The following is a 20358-nucleotide window of genomic DNA, read 5'->3' as shown; positions in this document are numbered from 1 at the left end:
AACACAGTGCACTTAATTCTCTTTTTGCTTCTCTTCCCGTCTGTAAAACAAGAAGACCTGTGTCACATGAACACTGTAAGACTTAATTCATTAATGCTTGCAGAGTTCTTTGCTGACCAGCCCTGCTTTTGCTACTGCTGACAGTTGAAAGAAACATCAGTGATTACAGCAGTCTGTTCAGGGCTGTTTCCTTTACTGACGATCGATGGATTTTATTTTTCCAAAATAATTTATCTTTCTGTTGTGGGAAATGTTGCAAACTGTAATCAAATTGTTGTACATCATGCATTATAGAATTATGCCATCTGCTGTTTAAAAGAATTTAAACTAAAGCATATTTGAGCACCCATAAGCCAGCATAATAGAGAACAGAACATCCCACAAACAAATTTTACATGTTGAGATAAAAATAAATCTTTCCAAAGGTCAGAAGAAGTATCTTTCCTTCATGGAAAAGCATTTGTTATTTGTGCTGTGTGGATTTCATTCTATCTGCTGCAGATGAAACACATTTACCACTGTAAAAGATTTACTTAGCTTTTTTGGGAAGGGCCTAATATTGGTAAAATGTGAGTCAGAATATCCAAAAGGTGTTTGAATCTAGGGTTTGTTTTTTTTTTCTTCCAAGGAAATATTTAAAGTATAATGAAATATTTACTGTAATGTATCAATGAGTAGTACACAGAATTAGATAGGATCTATAGGGAGCTTGTTTAAACCCCTTTGTTGGAAATTTTTATGATGAACAGAACAACTATTAAAATACACTGAAAATCACTTTCTGCACAGGGCTTTGGGGGAATTCATTAGCTTCAGTAGGCTTTGGTGTACCATCATAGGGGTACGTTAAGGCTGCAACTCAGCAATTCACTTAAATCCAAGCTTAACTTCCAGGATATAAAAAGTCCTGTAAATTTCACTGAGACTCCTCATGTGTTTAAAGTGAAGCAAGTACTGTAGGTAATAGAAAAGGATAAATCATGGACAAGTGTAATATTTGCGTTTAGGCTCTGATGCAGTAACAGTCTTTATGCACTAGGGAGTTGTACTCTTCATGGATCTTAAGTATCAGAGAGGTAGTCGTGTTAGTCTGTATCTTCAAAAACAACAAGAAGTCCTGTGGCACCTTATAGACTAACCGATATTTTGGAGCATAAGCTTTCATGGGCAAACACCCGCTTCATCAGATGCACCTGACAAAGTGGATCTTTGCCCACGACAGCTTAGACTCCTAAATATCTGTTAGTCTATAAGGTGCCACAGGACTTCTTGTTGTTTTCCATGGATCTTATTCACGTACAGTACTAGCAATTCCTTCTATCCCTCCATTTCATCCACCAGGTTCCCTGTGTAACATTCTCACATCCCACTCCCCTACAGGGACTTCTTGCAACTTCCCCATTCTCTTCCAGCTAGGGTGTTGTGTATACAGCCTTCCCCTCTCCATGTTACCAAGGTCTCCAGTTCTTCTCCATGCCTCAGGGCTCTTTGTGCCCTGTATTCTTCCGCCCTATTAGGATTATCCATTCTCTCTCCCTATGCCAGGGGCTATGTGCACAGTCCTGTTTCTCTCTACCTCACCTCAACTGTTGTGAGGAGAAGCAAAGATGAGATGGCATATTGTTATACTGAAAGGAATTAACAGGAATTATGTGAAACCTGGCAGACTAAAAAGTCTCCAAATCACAAGCTACAGACGTTCCTAAACAGATGCCTGAGGTACATCCTTCGCATCAAATGGCAAGCCTTTGTCACCAATGAGGAGCTTTGGAACAGTGCAGGACAAGACCACTTCACATTCAAATCAAGAGAAGAAAGTGGGGATATTTAAAATCTAAACGTTTCGCTGAGTTTAAAATCCTTTAATTGCAGACATTTTGTTACTGAATGGAGTAACATCATCAGTGCCTAGTAAGAGATCTCCAAACTGTTGTTTATATAGTCCTTTCTCATAGATCTTATCAGTGATTGGTTCTTAATTGGTTACTCATGTCTTCAATTTAAGACCAATGGCACCTGAACACGCCCTCATTAACAGTTTGAAGATCTCTTGCTAGGCACTGATGATGTTACTCTGTTCAGTAACGAAACGTCTGCAATTAAAGGATTTTAAACTCAGTGAAACTTTTAGATTTTTAAATGGAATTTCCCGGGATACCTGTTTTTATTTTTATTTTAAAGTGGGGGGATGGCTAGGCCACACTCTCAGAAAACCATCATCCAGCATAGTCCGTCAGGCTCTCAGATGGAACCCGCAAGGAAAACCCCAAAGAAGAAGACCTCAGACAACGTGGAGATCTACTGAGATTGAAGGACAACAAGCTTGGGATACTCCTGGAGTCAGTTAGAAGTTTTGCCTTGAGACAGAGTGAAGTGAAAGAGACTTTTGGATGACCTATGCTCCACCCAGGCTACGTCTACACTATGAGATAAATTTGAATTTATAAAAATCGATTTTATTATGCCATTTTTTCTAAGTTCAGTTTTGAATATCCTCACTTCCCACAGGCTCCCAATAAATTTGACACATTGCTTCCACACTGAAATCACCAAGCATCGACTGTTGCAGCGTGCACTGTGAGAACCTATCCCACAGTTCCCTCAGCCCTGCATTCTGAGCCATGAGCCAGGTGCAGCAGCACTGTCAGTTTCTTGGTTAGGCAGCTTGGGGGACCCAGGAACCTGACAGCCCTGGTCAGTTTCCTGGCTCCTGCTAGTACAGTAAACCCTCCATTTAATGGGCTAATAGGGCTGTCCATTCTTCCCGATAGTTCATTAAATGTGACGGTTTACTCTCCATCCCCACAGGTGCGCGCACGCACACGCACACACACACACACGAAGTGCGGCACTCTGATCAGTTTCCCAGCTCCTGCTAGTAGCAGGGAACTGCAAACCAGGGGTAGCAGTCATAGCTTTGTGGGATAGATAGGGGACACGTCTGGAGGCTAAAAAATTCAATTTTAAGAAATGGCACTTCCTGTATGGCCTTTAATCAAACTTCTGAATTCAAGCTTGACGTGATACCCATCAGGTAACTGCGATTTTTTAATCTCAAGATTAGTGTTCCCTTCATCGGGCTAATGGTATTTACAGTGAAGACAGTCACCTGGTAACGTCAAGCTAACTGCCTTAAATTCAAATTTATCCTGTAGTGTAGAGACAGCCCCAGAATACAAAGGTTTAAGTCAGTCAGTCACTAACCAGAGAACTGCAAAGGTGATTGCAACTGTGGCTGACGCTAATCAAATTCAGAGGTTTTCTGTCTCCCTCTTCCCATCTGCACATGCTTGTGCACACACACGCACACACTTACTGCAGAAAATTAGAAAACTGAAAAGGGAAAACAGGATTATGCCCACTGATGGCTGGAACTTCTCTCAATGCAGTGTAATTGCATCTATGTCACTCCCCGGGTATTAGATAAGGTAGGTGAGGTAACTGTCTTTCTCACCAGCAGAAATTTGTCCACTACAAGATACCCACTCCCACCTTGTCTCTGGATCTTTCATTTTGGAATTGCTCAGATGCTGCACCCAAAAGTCACAGTTTTACATAAAGCAAGACAGGTTGAAATGCCACCACTCCATTTGCAAGACCTTCACAAGCTCAATAGCTAGGATTTCAATTGTTTTTGTACGTCCTAAATTTTAGCTTTCACAATTTTTATCAACTATCAAATAAATTGCAAACAACATTTTTCATTATTCAACTACACACCAACATAAAAAAGCAAGCAGGTTTCAGTTCTCACTGACCACAGTTCGGGCAGTGTTTTAGGGCACAGATCCAGGTACATGTTCAGCTGTACATGCCAAAGTGTACCACTGCCCACGTACTGAGATCTTTGCTAGCAAAGGTTTTTGTTTTTAAACAATTCAGAAGGCTGTGTTCCACGCCCCACACTATCTTGTTCTGCTTTCTTATAACCCAGTAGGTATGAGCATACAGAGTTAAGCATGATGGGGACAAAGGAGAAGCTCCACAGAAAACCAGTTAAGCATTTAGGTCCCCAACAATCGTCACTTAAATCATTTTCAGATATAATCATTTGGTTCAGCTTTGGCTCTGTCTCAGTTAATGAGAGTGAAGCAAGTACATGCCAAGCCAGCGAGAGGTGGAAGATTCCACAACTAAAGCCTCCCAGCAAACGGCCAGGATTATGTTGTTATTCCAATTTCTGCTTTCAAAATTAGCACCGGAATATCTCTGTGGAACTATTACAGTTGTAATTACAGTCATAATCCAAGTTGCAAGCTTCTTAGCAACACTGGCAAAACATGACTGCACTCCAAAAATTGGAAGCTATAGACCTGCATGCAAAAAAATTTCTGCTTGTAAATGTGTGCACCTGCATTTTTGGGCACATTTACAGCCATTGTATGCACAAACCAGGTAACTGCCTGCAAAAATGTTTAGTTGGACCCTTACGTAGTTGTGTATTTCCCATTTTCACACTCATTTTCAGTAACTGTGCAAATACAAATGATCTTTGTGTGAGGGTGTGTGTGTATTTTTTGGGCGCAGAAACTTCCAGTCTCCAGTATTTAAAGTGTTGGCCCTGTTGATCTGGAGCATTAGAGATTTAACAGGAAAAATCTCCTGCTGAGTAGAATATTTGCCTTATTTTGGCTTTGGGGCTCTTGATTTTGAATGTTTATGAGCACAAAATGTTCATTCAAGTCAATGAAAGTTATGGTTGTGTAAAATCTAGAGGATTGGTAAGCACTCGATGGTTTAAGCACCTGGTTCACCACTAAAAACAAGCAGTCCTGTAGCACTTTAAAGACTAACAGTTTTACTTATCAGGTAATGAGCTTTCATGAGTAAGACCCATTTCTTCAGATTTGGAGCAGATTCCTGCTGCAGAGCTGATGAAGTGGGTCTTACCCATGAAAGCTCATTACCTAATAAATAAAATTACTAGTCTTTAAGGTGCTACAGGTCTGCTTGTTTTTTGTGAAGCTACAGACTAACACGGCTACCCCTCTGAGCCTATTGCACACCACAGTAATGCAGATTGATGTCCAGGACCAGTTCATAGTGGCTTTCAGCGTATTTACAGTATTTTTCATTGAAAGTCCAATATTACTTAAGAATTCCTGCAAATAAAATTCTGATGCATCAATTTGTTTGCATTCCTTGCAGGTTTATTTATATTTATATTCCACTGTGCTATGAAAGAAAATGTGCAGAAACAATGGAGGAGGCATCTCTGCTGTGGCAGATTCCGACTGGCAGAAAATTCAGGTAAAAGAAAAAAGTATGCCCATTTCATGGTTCCATTTCTGAGACATGGACGTATACTGGGAAATGCCAGGTGTACAGCTTGGGTCTTTTCTAGTTAACACAAATTAGGCCACAGATGTGGAAAGAGTAAGGAACATGATTATTAATAGCCTATGACTGCAATAACGATTGCCTGGAGACTCCATAACAGAAGCTTTAGTCCTCACTTTAAGTTTTCCAGCAAAACCAGCTGGTAAATTTTGTAATTCTGTAAGCATGGCTTTCCAAGTCCCTTTAGTTTTACAGCAACAGTGATTCAGTCTTTAAATAAGGATTCAGAGTGGCAAATCCCTGTCACTTTCACCTTTGTATGATGGGCTTGTGCCAGGCCAAGTGATCCTGAGGGTCAGCATACTGATGTGGAGGAGATCATGGAGTTAGATCACAAGAGTCCTATGCTAAACTGTTGAGGCAGATATCTTTCAACCCCTCCTGGGGTCCTGTGTGTATTCAGTCTCTTTTCCCTCCAATATACCAGCCGCAGAAACAGCAGTAGTCAGAAAAGGTATACCAGTGTTAGAGTGCAAGAAGCATCAGCACGCCCAGAAATTGATGTGACTTCTTGCAAATAGGAGCTCACAGTGGCAGGGAATGTGAGGTCACCTTGTGAGAACTCACTGCTGCTGCTCCCCATAGCAAACAACTATTGCTCTAGGCCTTCTGCCGGCAAAAAAGCCACTTACCAAGTTGCTGATAATATTGGCCATATTCTTCAGTTGGTGTAAATTACCATCACTCCTGTGAAGTCACATGAACATGCCAAATTTTAATATACTGTCAAATATTATTTTTCCTACTTAAACATAAATCCTGTCTGCTGCAACTCACTTCAAATCTTTAGATCATCCTTTCCCAAACTAATTTTGCCCCAGAACACTTTTGGGATTGGAATATATTGACAGAACACATACAGAAAAAGGACAGAAAAAGGAAGGGGAAGAGGATGGTTTTATACTGAAAAAGTGCCACACGTAATGTTCATAAGTTGATTTAATCAGAAGGTCACTAAAAGTAGAAAAGATGAGGTCCAAAATTCCAGTTTCCTTGACAACAATGAAGTTTTCTCCATTGCAGTAAAAGTGATCACATTCTTTCCTTGCAGCAACAGATTCACTTCATTTAATTTTGTAAAAATATCTGAAAGGTAGGCAAATCTCAGCAGCCATGGGGAACTTGTCAGACAGTCAAAACTTGGAATCCAAGAAAACCAGTAGTTCATTACAAAGTTCAGTAAGTTTTACAAGCATTTTGCCTCGCAATAGCCACCTCATCTCCATATGTAGAAGCTTATATACACATAATTTTATATTTAATATTTTAAAAGGAAAAATATCACTAGCATAGAAATTTTTTCACGGAACACCTATTCACATTGGATGGAACACCTGTGTTCTGCAGAACACTGTTTGGGAAATACTGCTTTAGATTAATTGGGATCCTTACACTTTTGTCCATTCAATACTTACTCACAAACCAAGAGTCAGAGCCTGGACTAGTGTAAACTGGCATTTGGTGTGACTACATTACCATGGGCAACTTATAGAGTAATGCCATTTTGTCCAAATTATTTTAATGCCAGCAGGTGAGGAATTCTCCCTGTGAGCTGTGATGCATCTTATATTGTCATTTCATATTAAGAAATCCTGATTCATGAAATCCAACTAGCACTAACTCGGAAAGATATATTCATTCTGATTAGGCTTCCAGAATATTTCATGCATTCTGTTTCCAACACGTATACTGTAACTCATGAATTGGCAACTGAAGAGGAACCAAATTGTTTCCAGATTTTTACACTGTTCTTAGAGGGACTTTGGGGAGGATAACAATAAAAGTTTGAACTACTGAAGGTCTTCAATGATAGTACTTTATGTGGCATAATTACCAGCTCTTTACGTATGGCTGTTTTTTTAGGAGCTTGACACTATTAGCAACTAGAAGAATAAGGTGTAAATCAAATAGGATTTTAAAACATATTTAAGTTACAACACAATTTGATCAAAAATCTACATGTTGTTATGGCCAGCACAAAAAATAGTAAAATTCATTGTGGTGAAAAGAGTTAAGATAAAGTCCTGCTGCTTACATGAACCAAGTACAGGTTGAACCTCTCTCATCTAGCACCCTCAGGACCTGACTGGTGCCAGACAAGAGAATTTGCCAGATGAACAGGAGGTCAGTATTGTCTAGCACATTACCAACACATCCACCACTTACTGGGCTCTTAGAAGGCATTGGCTGTGTCTACACTAGCCCCAAACTTCGAAATGGCCACGCCAATGGCCATTTCGAAGTTTACTAATGAAGCGCTGAAATGCATATTCAGTGCTTCATTTAGCATGCGGGCGGCCACGGCACTTCGAAGTAGGCAGGGTCCTTTCGAAAAGGAGCCCCGTCAGGACGAGCCACGTGGCGGCGAGGCACGTCAATTTCGAAGTCCCCTTATTCCCATGAGCTGATGGGAATAAGGGGACTTTGAAGTAGGCGGAATCCTTTCGAAAAGGAGCCCTGTCGGGACGAGCCGCACGGCGGCGAGGCGCATCAATTTCGAAGTGCCGTGGCCGCCCGCATGCTAATGAAGCGCTGAATATGCATTTCAGTGCTTCATTGGTAAACTTCAAAATGGCCATTTGTGTGGCCATTTCGAAGTTTGGGGCTAGTGTAGACGTAGCCATTTAGGGGCAAATTACAGCAAAATAACAGCACAGAACACTGAGAGCCAAGACTGGTGGTTATAAACAAACTTTATGGGACCACAGGACACCTGGCCACACCCATGATAAGCAGTGGTCTGGCTAACTAAAATCATGCTGAATTATGGACTTTGCTAGCAAAGAGAGTTCCAGATTAGAGAGGTTTAACCTGTAGTTAGGGACTTAGGTGTTACATACTGCCTGGGCCCCACTGCAATGTGGATTAATTTTCTCTAAGAAGATCAAATTAAAATAGTAAGAACAAAAAAGACAGGCCTTGAAACTAACCTTACATGCAAGTATGTGCTACAGTATGTTTTGGAAAATTAGCTGTTCACGTTACTCCCTCTTGTACTAATTGTGAAATATATCTTGTGAGATTTGCAATGTCAATACTTTAGCAACATTTAATTATGAATTAACTTTTTGCCCTACTGTAGGAGCAGAGGTGAAGTGGGGACTAAGGGAGGGATTATCTGTTTTGACTGTAAGAAATGCTTAATGTAAAGTTATTCAATTGAATTATTATTATTATTATTATTATTTCAGTGTGTTAGGTACTGTCCACAGCAATGTTAGATTAGCAGACCCAGCCTCCTTGTGATTCTTCTTTAGTAGGAAATCCCTGCATGGAGTAGCCACAGTAACAGCTCTCCCATCTCCTTTCTCCTGGATCCCTCAGCACAGAGGGCTTGGAATGCAAAACATTTAGGCCCCCTTGCTGCTGGAATGTCTCCTTTGGGCCTTACCTAGGCAGATGTAAATTAGGAGCCATCCAGCTCCCAAACTGCAAGAGTGCAAAAACCAGCTAAAAGTCATTGGTTCTTCCTGCTCCGTTCTTGCACTCTTGATGGACTTACCCCACAGATCTTGCCCTACAGAATTCAGAGCCTAGGACTGAAGACTATGAAGACTGTTATCCATGCTTGTGAACCACATTTATTGCATTGTTGTTTTTAATCTAAAAAAGCGGGTAGGGAGTAATTTCTTCATTCCTTCTGTCCCAAAACTGGCACTATGGGTCGCCCAATCCTTTACTGGGGTCTATGGGCAGTACCAGAATACAAATAAACAGTAAATGTTAAGTTTATAAGATGTTCGATAATGCCAGTTTGATTACCGCACCAACAGAGACACCAACTCTGTGGGCACTTCAGGGCTGGAGCACCCACAGAACAAGCTCCACCCCCCGACACACACACTGATCAGCTCCTCCTATTCCTTTCAGCACCTCCCCCCCTTCCCACAACTGGGTCCTACTGATTAGATCCTCTGCCTCTCTCCCATGCATCCCACATGCTGCGATCAGTTGTTCAGCCCCATGTAGGTGCACAGGGTGTAGGAGGGGAAGAGAAGGAGCCAAGGGCAGAGCTTCTCAGGGGAGTGGGGGAGGGGTGGTGGCTTGGGGGGTTGAGGTCTGGGGGAGGAGAGGCTGAACAGGAGCAGGGATTGAGCATATCCTGTAATTCAGAAAGACGGTGCCTTTGCCATCAATCAGTTTTAACCTTGTGGAAGTATCAACCACTGTTCTTTAATGTCATCCTTAATAATGAAATAACCGTGTTGAAATAGTCCTGCTTCCTAAAGAACAAAAAGTACAGCCAGACAAGGACCACAGAAAATCGCTTTGTTGTATGTCAAAAGTGCTTCTGATGTTTGGAAATTAAATACTTGAGAGAAGCAGGAGTTTAGTGCTGGTAGAAATTAATAATTTAAAAATGCCTATTTGTTTTCAGACTGGAGCAAAACAGCGACTAATATTATAAAGAAAAGCTCAGACAATCTTGGGAAATCTTTGTCGTCCAGTTCCATTGGTTCCAACTCAACCTATCTGACATCCAAATCTAAATCCACTTCTAATACATACTTCAAAAGAAACAGCCATACAGGTAGGTCATTTCCAGTACATCAAAGAATCTTTCTAGTGGGGTACTTCAGATTGTGAATGTGCACTTTGGCACAACAGACTTGTGTTACTTGTGTTATCTTCACGTATAAAGAACATCACTGAGTTGATGTAAAATGAGTATTATTAAAATGGAGGGTTTTTTTCATTTAGTAAAGGCTGTCATGAAGCAATATTCACTAACAAAGGTAAATATCTCACATGTGACTTTTATTATGATATACAAAGTATATTTAATAAAAATAATATTTAGCCTTATATAGCACATCTACCCAAAGTGAATTGTATCCCATTTTACAGAAACTGAGACTATTTTGTTAATGTTGATTTTATAAAACTGCATTTTATAAAGTCAAAGTTGAGTTTTCACACCTCCCCACAAAGTCAACTAGTGTGCCCCCACTAAGTCGCCAAAGTTCGACTGTTGCAGCAGTGCATTGTGAGAACCTATCACTCAGCCCTGTAGCAGTCTGCACTTTTTTTTTTTGTTTTTGCTTTTGTTTTTTTGTTTTTGTTTTGCTGGTGCGTTATGGGGGGAAAATGCCCCACAAGTGGTTGTGGGTGTGTGATGTCATCTTCCCACACTGCATTGCCCTCATTCCCCTGCAGTTGAAAAGCCAATGGCCATTTTTCAGAAGGAAGGAAAAGCAGGGAATCCCACGCGAAAGAAAACCAAACAAGTGAGCTTCAGAAGGTACCTGAACCATGTCAACAGTAATCAAGGAGGACAAATCAGAAAAAGATAATCTAGGTGAGCAAATCAGAGAGTGCAGGGGTGCGGGGGGAGGTCAAGAATTAGATTAAGCCAAGTATTAGATTAAGCCTTAATTATTAACCCCTCCACTCTCTGATTTGCTCACCTTGATTATCTTTTTCTGATTTGTCCTCCTTGCTGACTGTTTTTGGTTCTCTGTGCCTTACATACTGAGTCTGTTCTGGTCTGGCTATGGTCTGAAGAAGTGGGTCTGTCCCACGAAAGTTCACCTAATAAACTATTTTGCTAGTCTTTAAAGTGCTACTTGACTGCTTTTTGTTGTGATAGTGTATAGACTAGCACGGCTTCCTCTCTGTTACTATTAGCCAATATGTGTGTGGCAGCAATGACTCGACTTTGTGGGGACCACAGTGGAAGTGAGGATGGTCAAAATCGAACTTATAAATTCCAAAATTAGAAAATTGATATAAATAAATTCAAATTTATCTCATAGTGTAGACGCAGCCTACATTAGATGCATCTGTCGACAGAAGTTACTTTCGGAAGAGATCATCCAGCAAAACTTCTGTCAACAGATCATGTCCATACACAAAAGTGGATCAAAAGAGCAATCTGCTCTATCAATAGAATGCGGCCAGGCCCTCTCTCAACAGAACAGCTGACCAGAAGCTCAGCAAACAGGGCTGCTCAGTAAACTGGAAGCCCTGCCTGTCAACAAAAGGGCCCCGGAGCATCTACGCAGCTTTTTTTGTCAACAGGAAACTACTGACAAAGGTGTTATACCTGAACACGGAGAGGCATAGTGCTGCCAGCGAATGTGTAGGGTTTTGTCAGCAAACTGCCAACAAAGGACATTTTGCATGTAGATATTCCAACAGGTTTTTCCAACAAAAGCCCAGTTTTACCAGAAAAAAAAACCCTCTCTGATAGATGTAGCCACACTGTTTCCATATTAGCATTAATCTGACCTTTTACATTTGAACTTGGCATTACACCACATTATATAGTCTGCAAGAATGTAAACCTTAGCGCTCCTTAAAATTGACCTTATGGTATTTGCAGTGAAAAAGGTCACATTGTAAAATCAAGTGCCTTAAAAATCAACTTTATGCTGTAGTGTAGAAATAGTCCGAGGCAATGCAACTTTCCCACATTCAGGTAGCAGCAGCAGGTAGAGGCAGCATTAGAATTTATATTTTCAGAGTCGAAGACCAGTTCGCTGGCCACTGGGCCAAACAGACATCTGTTTGCATGTGCTGCATTTACAGATAAAGAGACAAATGAAGGTTATTTGGAGATTTGATTGTACTGTGTTAACAGAATATATACTGTTGTTAGAAAGAGCACACAGTATTTACTATATAGCTTTTCATTTGTCGTCTGTGTAATGAAAAGAACCGTATATATTCCAGCCACACAAAATAATTATGTGCTTATCCCAGGAACATTTTAATGACAGCTGAACAACAGAGCAACAATTACCTGAAAGCTCATGTGCTCATATTTGCTTGGGATTATATTTCAGAGAAGCCTATAAAGCAAAGTGATTTTTCATTGACCTTTTGTTAACTAATACCTCCATGGATGGCTTTCTGCATAAGACAAATGTTATCAAGAAATGTTCGTCTAAAATTTAATGGAAATCAATGTTCATGTATATTTAACCTGGACTGTTAAAAGGGGATCTGTTTGTTTGCTTCAAAAACACTCTCTTAGATTTGCTCATTTAAATTCTGTCCTTGTTGTAAGAGAACTGCGTAGAAAGAACTTTCAGAATTTTTATAAAACTAAAAGCACTCCACAGATTCACAGGGCAGGTCCCATTCATGCTACTCCAGTCTCTCTTCATGCATAGATCTCCGACTGACATCAGTTGAAATTCTACACATATATGGAGAACAGAAAGTCAAGTTTCACTATCCAGCCTGGAGAGGAGAATTTTGCCCAATCTGAACAAATGATGTAGCTGAGTTCCAGAAACTGCTTTCCCATTTTAACTTCTCCTTATCACATGGCTCATTCATGTGGACTGGCTGGTTGGATCCAGTTTTTCATGTCTGTATTGCCTCTTTGGCCTGAGCTTTTTAACCAGTATTCCAGACCTTGCAGGATATTTCAATCAGAAGTTAATATTTTATTAGTGTAATCTTATTTTCTTACAAAGAATGCACACAAATTCCCTTTTCCCTGAACATAGTGGAAACAAACAGAAATTATCTTGATCAGAAATCCCCAGTCTGCCTGGCCAGTAAACACTGGCTCCCATAAGCCCTGTCGCTCCATTTCTTCTCATGGTCATGCTCCCAGCATGTTTTCTGCCTGCTTTTTCTCCTCTTATAGCCATGATCTTCGGAACCAAATCCCTAGCACCTGTGATTGTCACTAGCAATCCCATTAGCTCACACTGTTCATTACTGACCAACCATGCACCCCACCACCTTGGTCAATTTCTAGCTGTCTTTACCCTATAAAAGGGGTTTCCTTGCCACACCCACTTTCACAGGCTATGGCTACACTAGCAAGTTTTGACAACAAAACCCTGGTTTTGTCAACAAAACTGGTAGAACATCCACACACAAAATGTTTTGTCAACAGATTGTTAACAAAAGGTGGCACTTCCACTGACAAATTTCTACCTCTCCCAGGTGAGGAAGAGCACCTCCTTCAACAGGATCTGTCAACAAAAAACTATGTGGATGCTCTGGGCAGCCTTCTCTCAACAGACAGGGCATCCAGAGCAGTGGGCAGCCCTGTCTGCTGTGCTTCTGGATGCCTGTTTGGTCAAGAGAATGGTTGGACAGTCCGGCCAGTCTATCAACAGAGTGGAGCACTCTTCAGATTTACGTTATGTGGCCACACTCTGTCAACAGAAGTTGTGTCAGGAACTCTCTTCTGACAGTGACTTCTGTTGACAGATCTCTGTAGTGTAACCCTAGTCCCAGTGTTTGGTTTATTTCAGTAAGGGCTTGTCTACACTACCACCTTCCTTCAAAGGAAGGATGGTAATTAGGGTGTTGGGAGTTTACTAATGAAGTGCTGCCATGCATAGGCAGCACTTCATTAAGCAATTCCCCCACCCCACCCCCCCGGCAAACTTCAAAGTACCGGCACACGTCTAGCCGCAGCTCACCCACTGGTACTTCGAAGTACTGGGGCAAAACTGGGAGTAAGAGGACTTTGAAGTTGCCCCGGCACTTTGAAGTACCGGCGGGTGAGCCGTGACTAGATGCATGCCGGTACTTCGAAGTTTAAAACTTCAAAGTCTAAAACTTCGAAGTTGCTGGCGGGGCGGTGGGGGAGGAATTTGCTTAATGAAGTGCTGCCTATGCACAGCAGCACTTCATTAGTAAACTCCCAACACCCTAATTACCATCCTTCCGTCAAAGGTGGTGTAGACAAGCCCTAAGTGTACTGCTATTCTGGCACTACTGCAGTGCCTGCTCAGCAGATAGTAGCTGGTCATAGTGTCTAGTTCCCTGCTGACCATATGATAAAATGTGTTAAATTTTAAATGCTACAGAGCCATGTACATCTCTCTGTGGTTCAGTCCACAGCATGTTCTCAGCTCGCTGTGTGGTAATGTTGACATAAAATTCCCATTTATGATGATAACTGAGAAGTCCAACACAGCAGTTTTATATCAACGCTTCTCTTTTTTGTTGGATCACAGCAAGCGTGTGCCTAAAGATAAGAACACACTTAAAATTAAATAAATGCTTAAATGCTTTGCTACTCTGGGGCCTTAGAATGTTAGCAATTAGAGCATGCCTCCTCTTGAGTTTTCACTAGTCAGTGCTTCTGCGCTGCAGTCTTAAAAGAAAATGGACTAATGCATTAACAAGAGAGAAAAAGTGTCAGATATTAAATTTTTAAGAAGAAAGAAAATATGTTAAAAGACCAAACAAATGTTATATACCTTCAAACAAACTGGGTATCTATGTTTTCAGAACAATGATTAGGCCGGGTGCTAGCTATTTTTTAACGATAGGCAAAATTCTCCTCTTGGTACCTCATTGCAGATCAAGACTCAAAATTTTGCTCTTCCTACATGTGTACATCCCCCAACTGACAGTAGTCACAGCCACTGCATGCAGGGAGATGAGGACATCAGATGAGAAGTTGGAAGATTAACTGAGAATGTTGTCCGTGTGAGGGAACATTTCTATAGGATGATTTTTTTTATTACTCAAGCTAGTTTCTTATGCCCAAAACTTAAAATTGTGAATTAACTATACTAGTCATAGAGTTTTATGTCCTTTGCCATTTGAACCTGGGCTGCAAGACCTTGATGATAGAAAAATTCTGTTGAAAGTGGAGTAAGAGCAGCACAAACCTGCCACTACCACTATTTCCACAAAGGGTTAGCTGTGAAGAAGGTGTAGCCAAAGGTCCAAGGCATGAGTTGACACAGACCATGTCCTGAGCAGCCTCCACTGAGTAATGAAAAAGCTGGAACTTAAAACAACCTCTCTTTTAACTGAAACTCTTGGTAGTGCTATTATCATATGCCCTTTTGAATGAAATTCCTTGAAGACACAACTGTACTGTGTACACCTCATATTGCAATTGTACCTCCATACCCATAGTGGTGAATCAAATCCCTAGGCCTAATTCAGAAACAAATCCTCACTCAGGAAAATACTTAAGCATATGTTTAAAGCTAAGCAAGTGATTAAGTGCTTCCTGGAATGGGGATGGACTTAGTCCGATTGGTATATTGGAGAATTTATAACCAAGTTCAGTATACAGTGTAATAGATGTATGTCTTGGTAGCTGCTGTTGATATGGTTGTTGGTCACTGGAATTGACCCAGACATTCATATGTTTATGGTATAGATAATGTCTTCTAAGTGCATTTCTTCATCAGAGGTGGAACATTTCAGGTAAAGTGTTCACCGTTTTTGTTGAATGCATGATTTCAACAGGGTGGAGGGAGCATCACTTGCATGACGTCCTAATCGACACAAAAAGGACTATTGCTAATCTGAAATACTGCTTATTCTTCACTGTTCATCTTCTTGTGTTATGGGTGCTCATTGTCTGTAATTCAAATGGCAAGTATGCTTCATCCTCTGGTTGTCTATGCTGCATGGAGCATGGCATCGCTGAAAGATTACTCTTCTAGAAAATGTACTGCGTCACAGCATTGATGCTCAAGGTGTGATGCCTGACAAAGAAAAAAAATAACATCTAAAACAAAAAATCATATTTGAAAGTAAATGTCCAAAAAAAGCACCTGTCAAAAGTGGGGTTTTGATGAATTATTAGATATCTCATGGTACATTTCTAGAAGGAACACATGCATAAAAGGTTATGCTAGGGCCCAAGAAACTGTAAATTTGTTTGGGCCTATGGCAATTATAAAATGCAGTTTCCTAGCCATTGGTTTTAAATACCTCTAAATACATCAAAATTAAATCTAAATGACAGATTATGTTTTTCAAATATACCTAGAAACTTTGTTGTGAATGACTGTTTAAGTAAAGAATTTTAGTTTGTAGAATGATCAAAGGAAATCATTTTCATGAGTTTTCAGAAATGCATGGCACAGTTGTGTTGTGGGGCTGACCAAAAACATGAAGCAATGAAAGATCACATATGCTGAAATACTAATTATACAGCTATCAGTGATAAAACTCACATTGATTTCAGTGAGGCCATGATTTCATCCATACGGTCCAATCCAAAGCCAGTTGAACTCAATCAAAAGACCCCGTTGATTCCAGAGAGCTTTGGATAGGTATATGGAATACAAAAATATTTTGGGAAACATGAGTTAATTTAATGATGTTGTAGGAATATCTGCAATCATTTTGGGGATACTGAAACTGTCTTTCTGAAGGCATAAGAATTAATTTAAAATTCCTTCTAAATAAAATAGAGTAACTGCAAACTGTAAAATCATTGGCTAGTGAGTAAAGAAAATTGAAGAATGAACAATACCCAGCCATTTTCAGTATTACAAGAATTTCTTTGCTATAATTCATTAGCCATTTTCACCTGCTTTAAAGAAATATAATTCTTAAATTGCCTGTTCTTTTGTTCATAATGCAGCTGTTTTGATTTTCCTCTGTGCAATCCATTTCTCTTTTACATGCAATTCAAGCATCATTTCATGTGGTAATTTTTTTATGAGAACTATAGCTTGGTACATCATTTACATCTTTTTGGAAATCTGTATATTAATTTTGTTTTCATTGGTAAGCAATATATTTCTCTTGTATCATAATTTATTTGAGACATAGTCCAATATAGTAAAATACACTGATTTTTAATACAAAATTACCTTTTACCAAAGAATTATCTGAAGGTGATTTTACTATAAGCTGTAGCAAGCTGGTTGCCCGACATGTCAGCAGTGGAGAGCATTGTTTCATGGAGCCATTTAAGTTGCTATCAAACTTCATATTGGGTTGTATCAGACTTGGCTTAAAAGAGGTTCTGGTTCCATAGCTGAGTTAGAAGAGACCAGGCAACTCGTTCATACAGGCTAAAAAGGGGAGGTAATGATTGCTCACTACATGAGCTCTCCCTGCTGGTGAGACTCAGAACAGCAAGGCTGTTAACCACACAAATGGATGCTTGTCTTCTGTCTGAAGAAAAGTACCACATGGGAGGGTTTACATGAGTGAAGGCTACAGAGCTAATGGTGGTAGTTCTGGAGATACTGAAGATCCTCTCTGAGTCTTATTGAGATGGTATTGGTCCACGCAGCAGAAGCAAAATAGTTTCTACTTATAGTTGAGTACTCAGATGTGTCCGTGTGAAATGCAGATATCAGGACATCGAGGACAAACTTTTTTTGACCATTGATGCAAACCAAATTGGGTATATGGCCATACCAATGTCAAAGGCATTACTGACATCAGATACAAAGAAGGTAGATTTTTGAAAGTGAGAGGAAATAAAGAGATAATTCATTCTGTTTCTCTCCTTCTCCATGCTTGGGTTTAGAGCAGGTGAAGTATGAAAATGTGAGTTTTCCAACCCCTTTGGATGCCACAAACCACAAATATAGCTCCTCAGCTTTCCTTGTATTCTCCACTTGCCAGGGAGTCAAACTGATGCAATTGCAAGAACTAGGGCAATTTTAAAATCTGTTTCTTTTATTTGTAGACATCTTACATTGTTTTCTTTGATTTTTTTTTTGATAACTCAAACTTTTAGGATACACACTATTAAGTGTTTTTTACTAGCCTTTTCACCTATTTTGTTATTTGATTCAGGAGGGTGCTATTTATCATTTGTTACTGAAGCAATGTTTGCATCACCTCCTATCCTGTAATATTGTAATACCCAGAGAATATTCTTAATTTGAGAGTTCTGTAGCTGGAATCTTCAGTATCCGTAGTGAAGTAGGATCCAGTCACAGCATAAGCAAAAGGGGTGAAAGGGGACTACATTCAGGAAAGGACTGAGCAAGAGGCTAGGATTCCAGAAATGTAGCTTAGCATGTGTAGAATTAAGTCTGTAGCACATAACTGAAGAAAAACCCCACAAGAGGTAATGCCAAGTTATTGAGTGGCTATATCAAAAACCCAGCAAGGAAATATAATAGAAAAACAATTATCAGCAGTAATGCAGAGGGAGGTTGCATGCAGATGCCACAACTGCTATATAACAAAGCTTGTTTTGAAAGCCCTAATTTGTTTCTTCTTTTCTTCTTTCTAGACAATATTTTTGTAGACAAGCCCCCAACAAAATTTGTCCAGGTGGATGGAGAACAGACACCAATCATTCCGGTCCATCAGGTTATTGACAAGGTCAAGGGGTACTGCAGTACTCACTCAGACAACTTCTATAAAAACATCATGATGTCAGACACATTCAGCCACAGCACGAAGTTCTGACTGGCTTTCTGAAATTCCAAACCAAAGACAGACAACACGCAGCCTGGAGATTCTAATCCATGGAGGACTTGCAGACTGAGTGGGAGAATTATATTACCAGATTTAGTCATTTTCCCCAAAGTCTAATATCCTATTAACAGCTTCTTCACAAAGAAGGGTTTTCTTCCCTCACTGAGTCAGTCATTTTTCCATATGTTCTATTAACACTGACGTTGCTCCACCATGAAATAAAGACTATTTTTAAACATCAGCTGCATGCCAGCCAACAGGATACCGGGACCACTGATTTAGGTGTGATCCTATATGCATATTTGCAAGACTGAAGAAATTCCCTAAGCCCATTTCTCAATAACGTACGATCTGAGTGAAAACAAGATTTGGGTCTATTGGAGAAAACAGTGGAAGCATCCTGCAGTACATTCAAGTCTTGGATGCAGCTTTCTTGGTTGGTCTCTTCATGAAGAATGTGGGATTTCCTTAGTGTCCTTGTTGAACTCTTGCAGCTTAGCTCACCATTGCTCACTGTGTTTTTCACAGGTGAAACAAGCCCTAACTCCATTGTCAAAGGGTTAGTTTGACTAAATGAATAAGTAAATCTCCAGAGCTAACCACACAAAGAAAATCAGCTCCAAATCTTGCCTGCAGAAACTAGTCTATAGACTCTGGGCCGCCTTGTATCCAAGTGCCTGGAAAGGCATTTATCACATACATGTGCACCAGGAACTGCTTGTCATAAGAGTACGCAAGTCACTGAGAACCCTCCCACAAATTTTACATCCATATCTGTGAGTGTTACACAAAGTCAAGACTTCAGCATCCCATTGATGTATAAAAGGCAACTCCTCCCATTGTAACTACTACACTGGTATGTAGAGACCCATGCTGATTGCTCCTGCTAATTAGGTGATGTGGGAGTCACTGGCATGACAGGGCATTCATAGCAAATACTACAAAGGACACCCTACTTTGTAAATTGTAGAGCTATATGTTTACCATGCACAATACATCACAGATCCCTTGAAAGCCCATATTCTAGCACATCCATTTTCTATAGTTTGGCCATATTGCATGAACAGAGAACTTCTGTCATATGACGTTACAATTTATGAAGGCTCTAATGGTCACCATATGTTACACAATAGCATTCAGCAGCTACATGGACACCTACAGATCTGTATTTTTTGAGAAGCAATTGCCAAGCAATGTTGACTGAGTCCTATATTTCTGTACTATGCACACAAATGCATTGTTTTAAGTGTGTGCAGAAGACGGAGAAGGATATACGATACTTTACTTTTCCAAGCCATGACACCATGGCTATGTCTACACTAGCCAAAAACTTCGAAATTGCCATGCAATACATATTCAGTGCCTCACTAGCATGCGGGTGGCCATGGCACTTCGAAACTGACGCGGCTCGCCGCCGCGCGGCTCGTCCAGATGGGGCTCCTTTTCGAAAGGACCCCAGCTACTTCAAAGTCCGCTTATTCCTATAAGCAGATAGGAATAAGGGGACTTTGAAGTTGCCAGGATCCTTTCGAAAAGGAGCCCCGTCTGGATGAGCCGCATCAATTTCGAAGTGCCGCAGCTGCCCACTTGCTAATGAGGTGCTGAATATGTATTTCAGCGCTTCATTAGTAAACTTCGAAATGGCCATTTGCATGGCCATTTTGAAGTTTTTGGCCAGTGTAGACATGTCCCATATGTCCATTTCTAAAAATGCGCACCCATGCTTGAACATATGTAGAAACCTATGCCAACTTATGAACTCCTGTAAATGCATATTTCATTTAACATGTCAGTAATAGAGCTGGACAGAAAATGGAACTTTCCATGAAAATTTCAAAAGAAATGAGAAACACATTTCATGAAATGGCCATTTTTCAAGAAATTATTTTACCTAAA

The 20358-nt window shown here is 40.3% G+C and overlaps 1 protein-coding gene across 5 annotated transcripts in view; it reads left to right on the top strand.

Annotated features, from left to right (window-relative positions):
• ADGRG6 (adhesion G protein-coupled receptor G6) overlaps positions 1-19903 on the top strand; it is a 163773-nt gene extending 143870 nt beyond the window's left edge. For 4 of the 5 annotated variants that reach the window (XM_074988723.1, XM_074988724.1, XM_074988726.1 and 1 more), the window contains 3 exons: positions 5149-5250; positions 9719-9871; positions 18275-19903. In XM_074988723.1, coding sequence (XP_074844824.1) covers positions 5149-5250; positions 9719-9871; positions 18275-18453 — 434 coding nt within the window. In that variant the 3' untranslated portion in view covers positions 18454-19903. Of the gene's footprint in view, positions 1-5148; positions 5251-9718; positions 9872-15439; positions 15487-18274 lie in introns of all 5 variants that reach the window. The other variant, XM_074988727.1, reaches the window with a different exon arrangement.
• Positions 19904-20358: the final 455 nt, after the last annotated feature.

The sequence above is a fragment of the Carettochelys insculpta genome, chromosome 3 (assembly GCF_033958435.1).
Source record: "Carettochelys insculpta isolate YL-2023 chromosome 3, ASM3395843v1, whole genome shotgun sequence".
Taxonomy (NCBI): Eukaryota; Metazoa; Chordata; order Testudines; family Carettochelyidae; genus Carettochelys; species Carettochelys insculpta.
The sequence above is the reverse complement of the archived record's forward strand: the minus strand, read 5'-3'. Positions and strand labels throughout refer to the sequence as shown.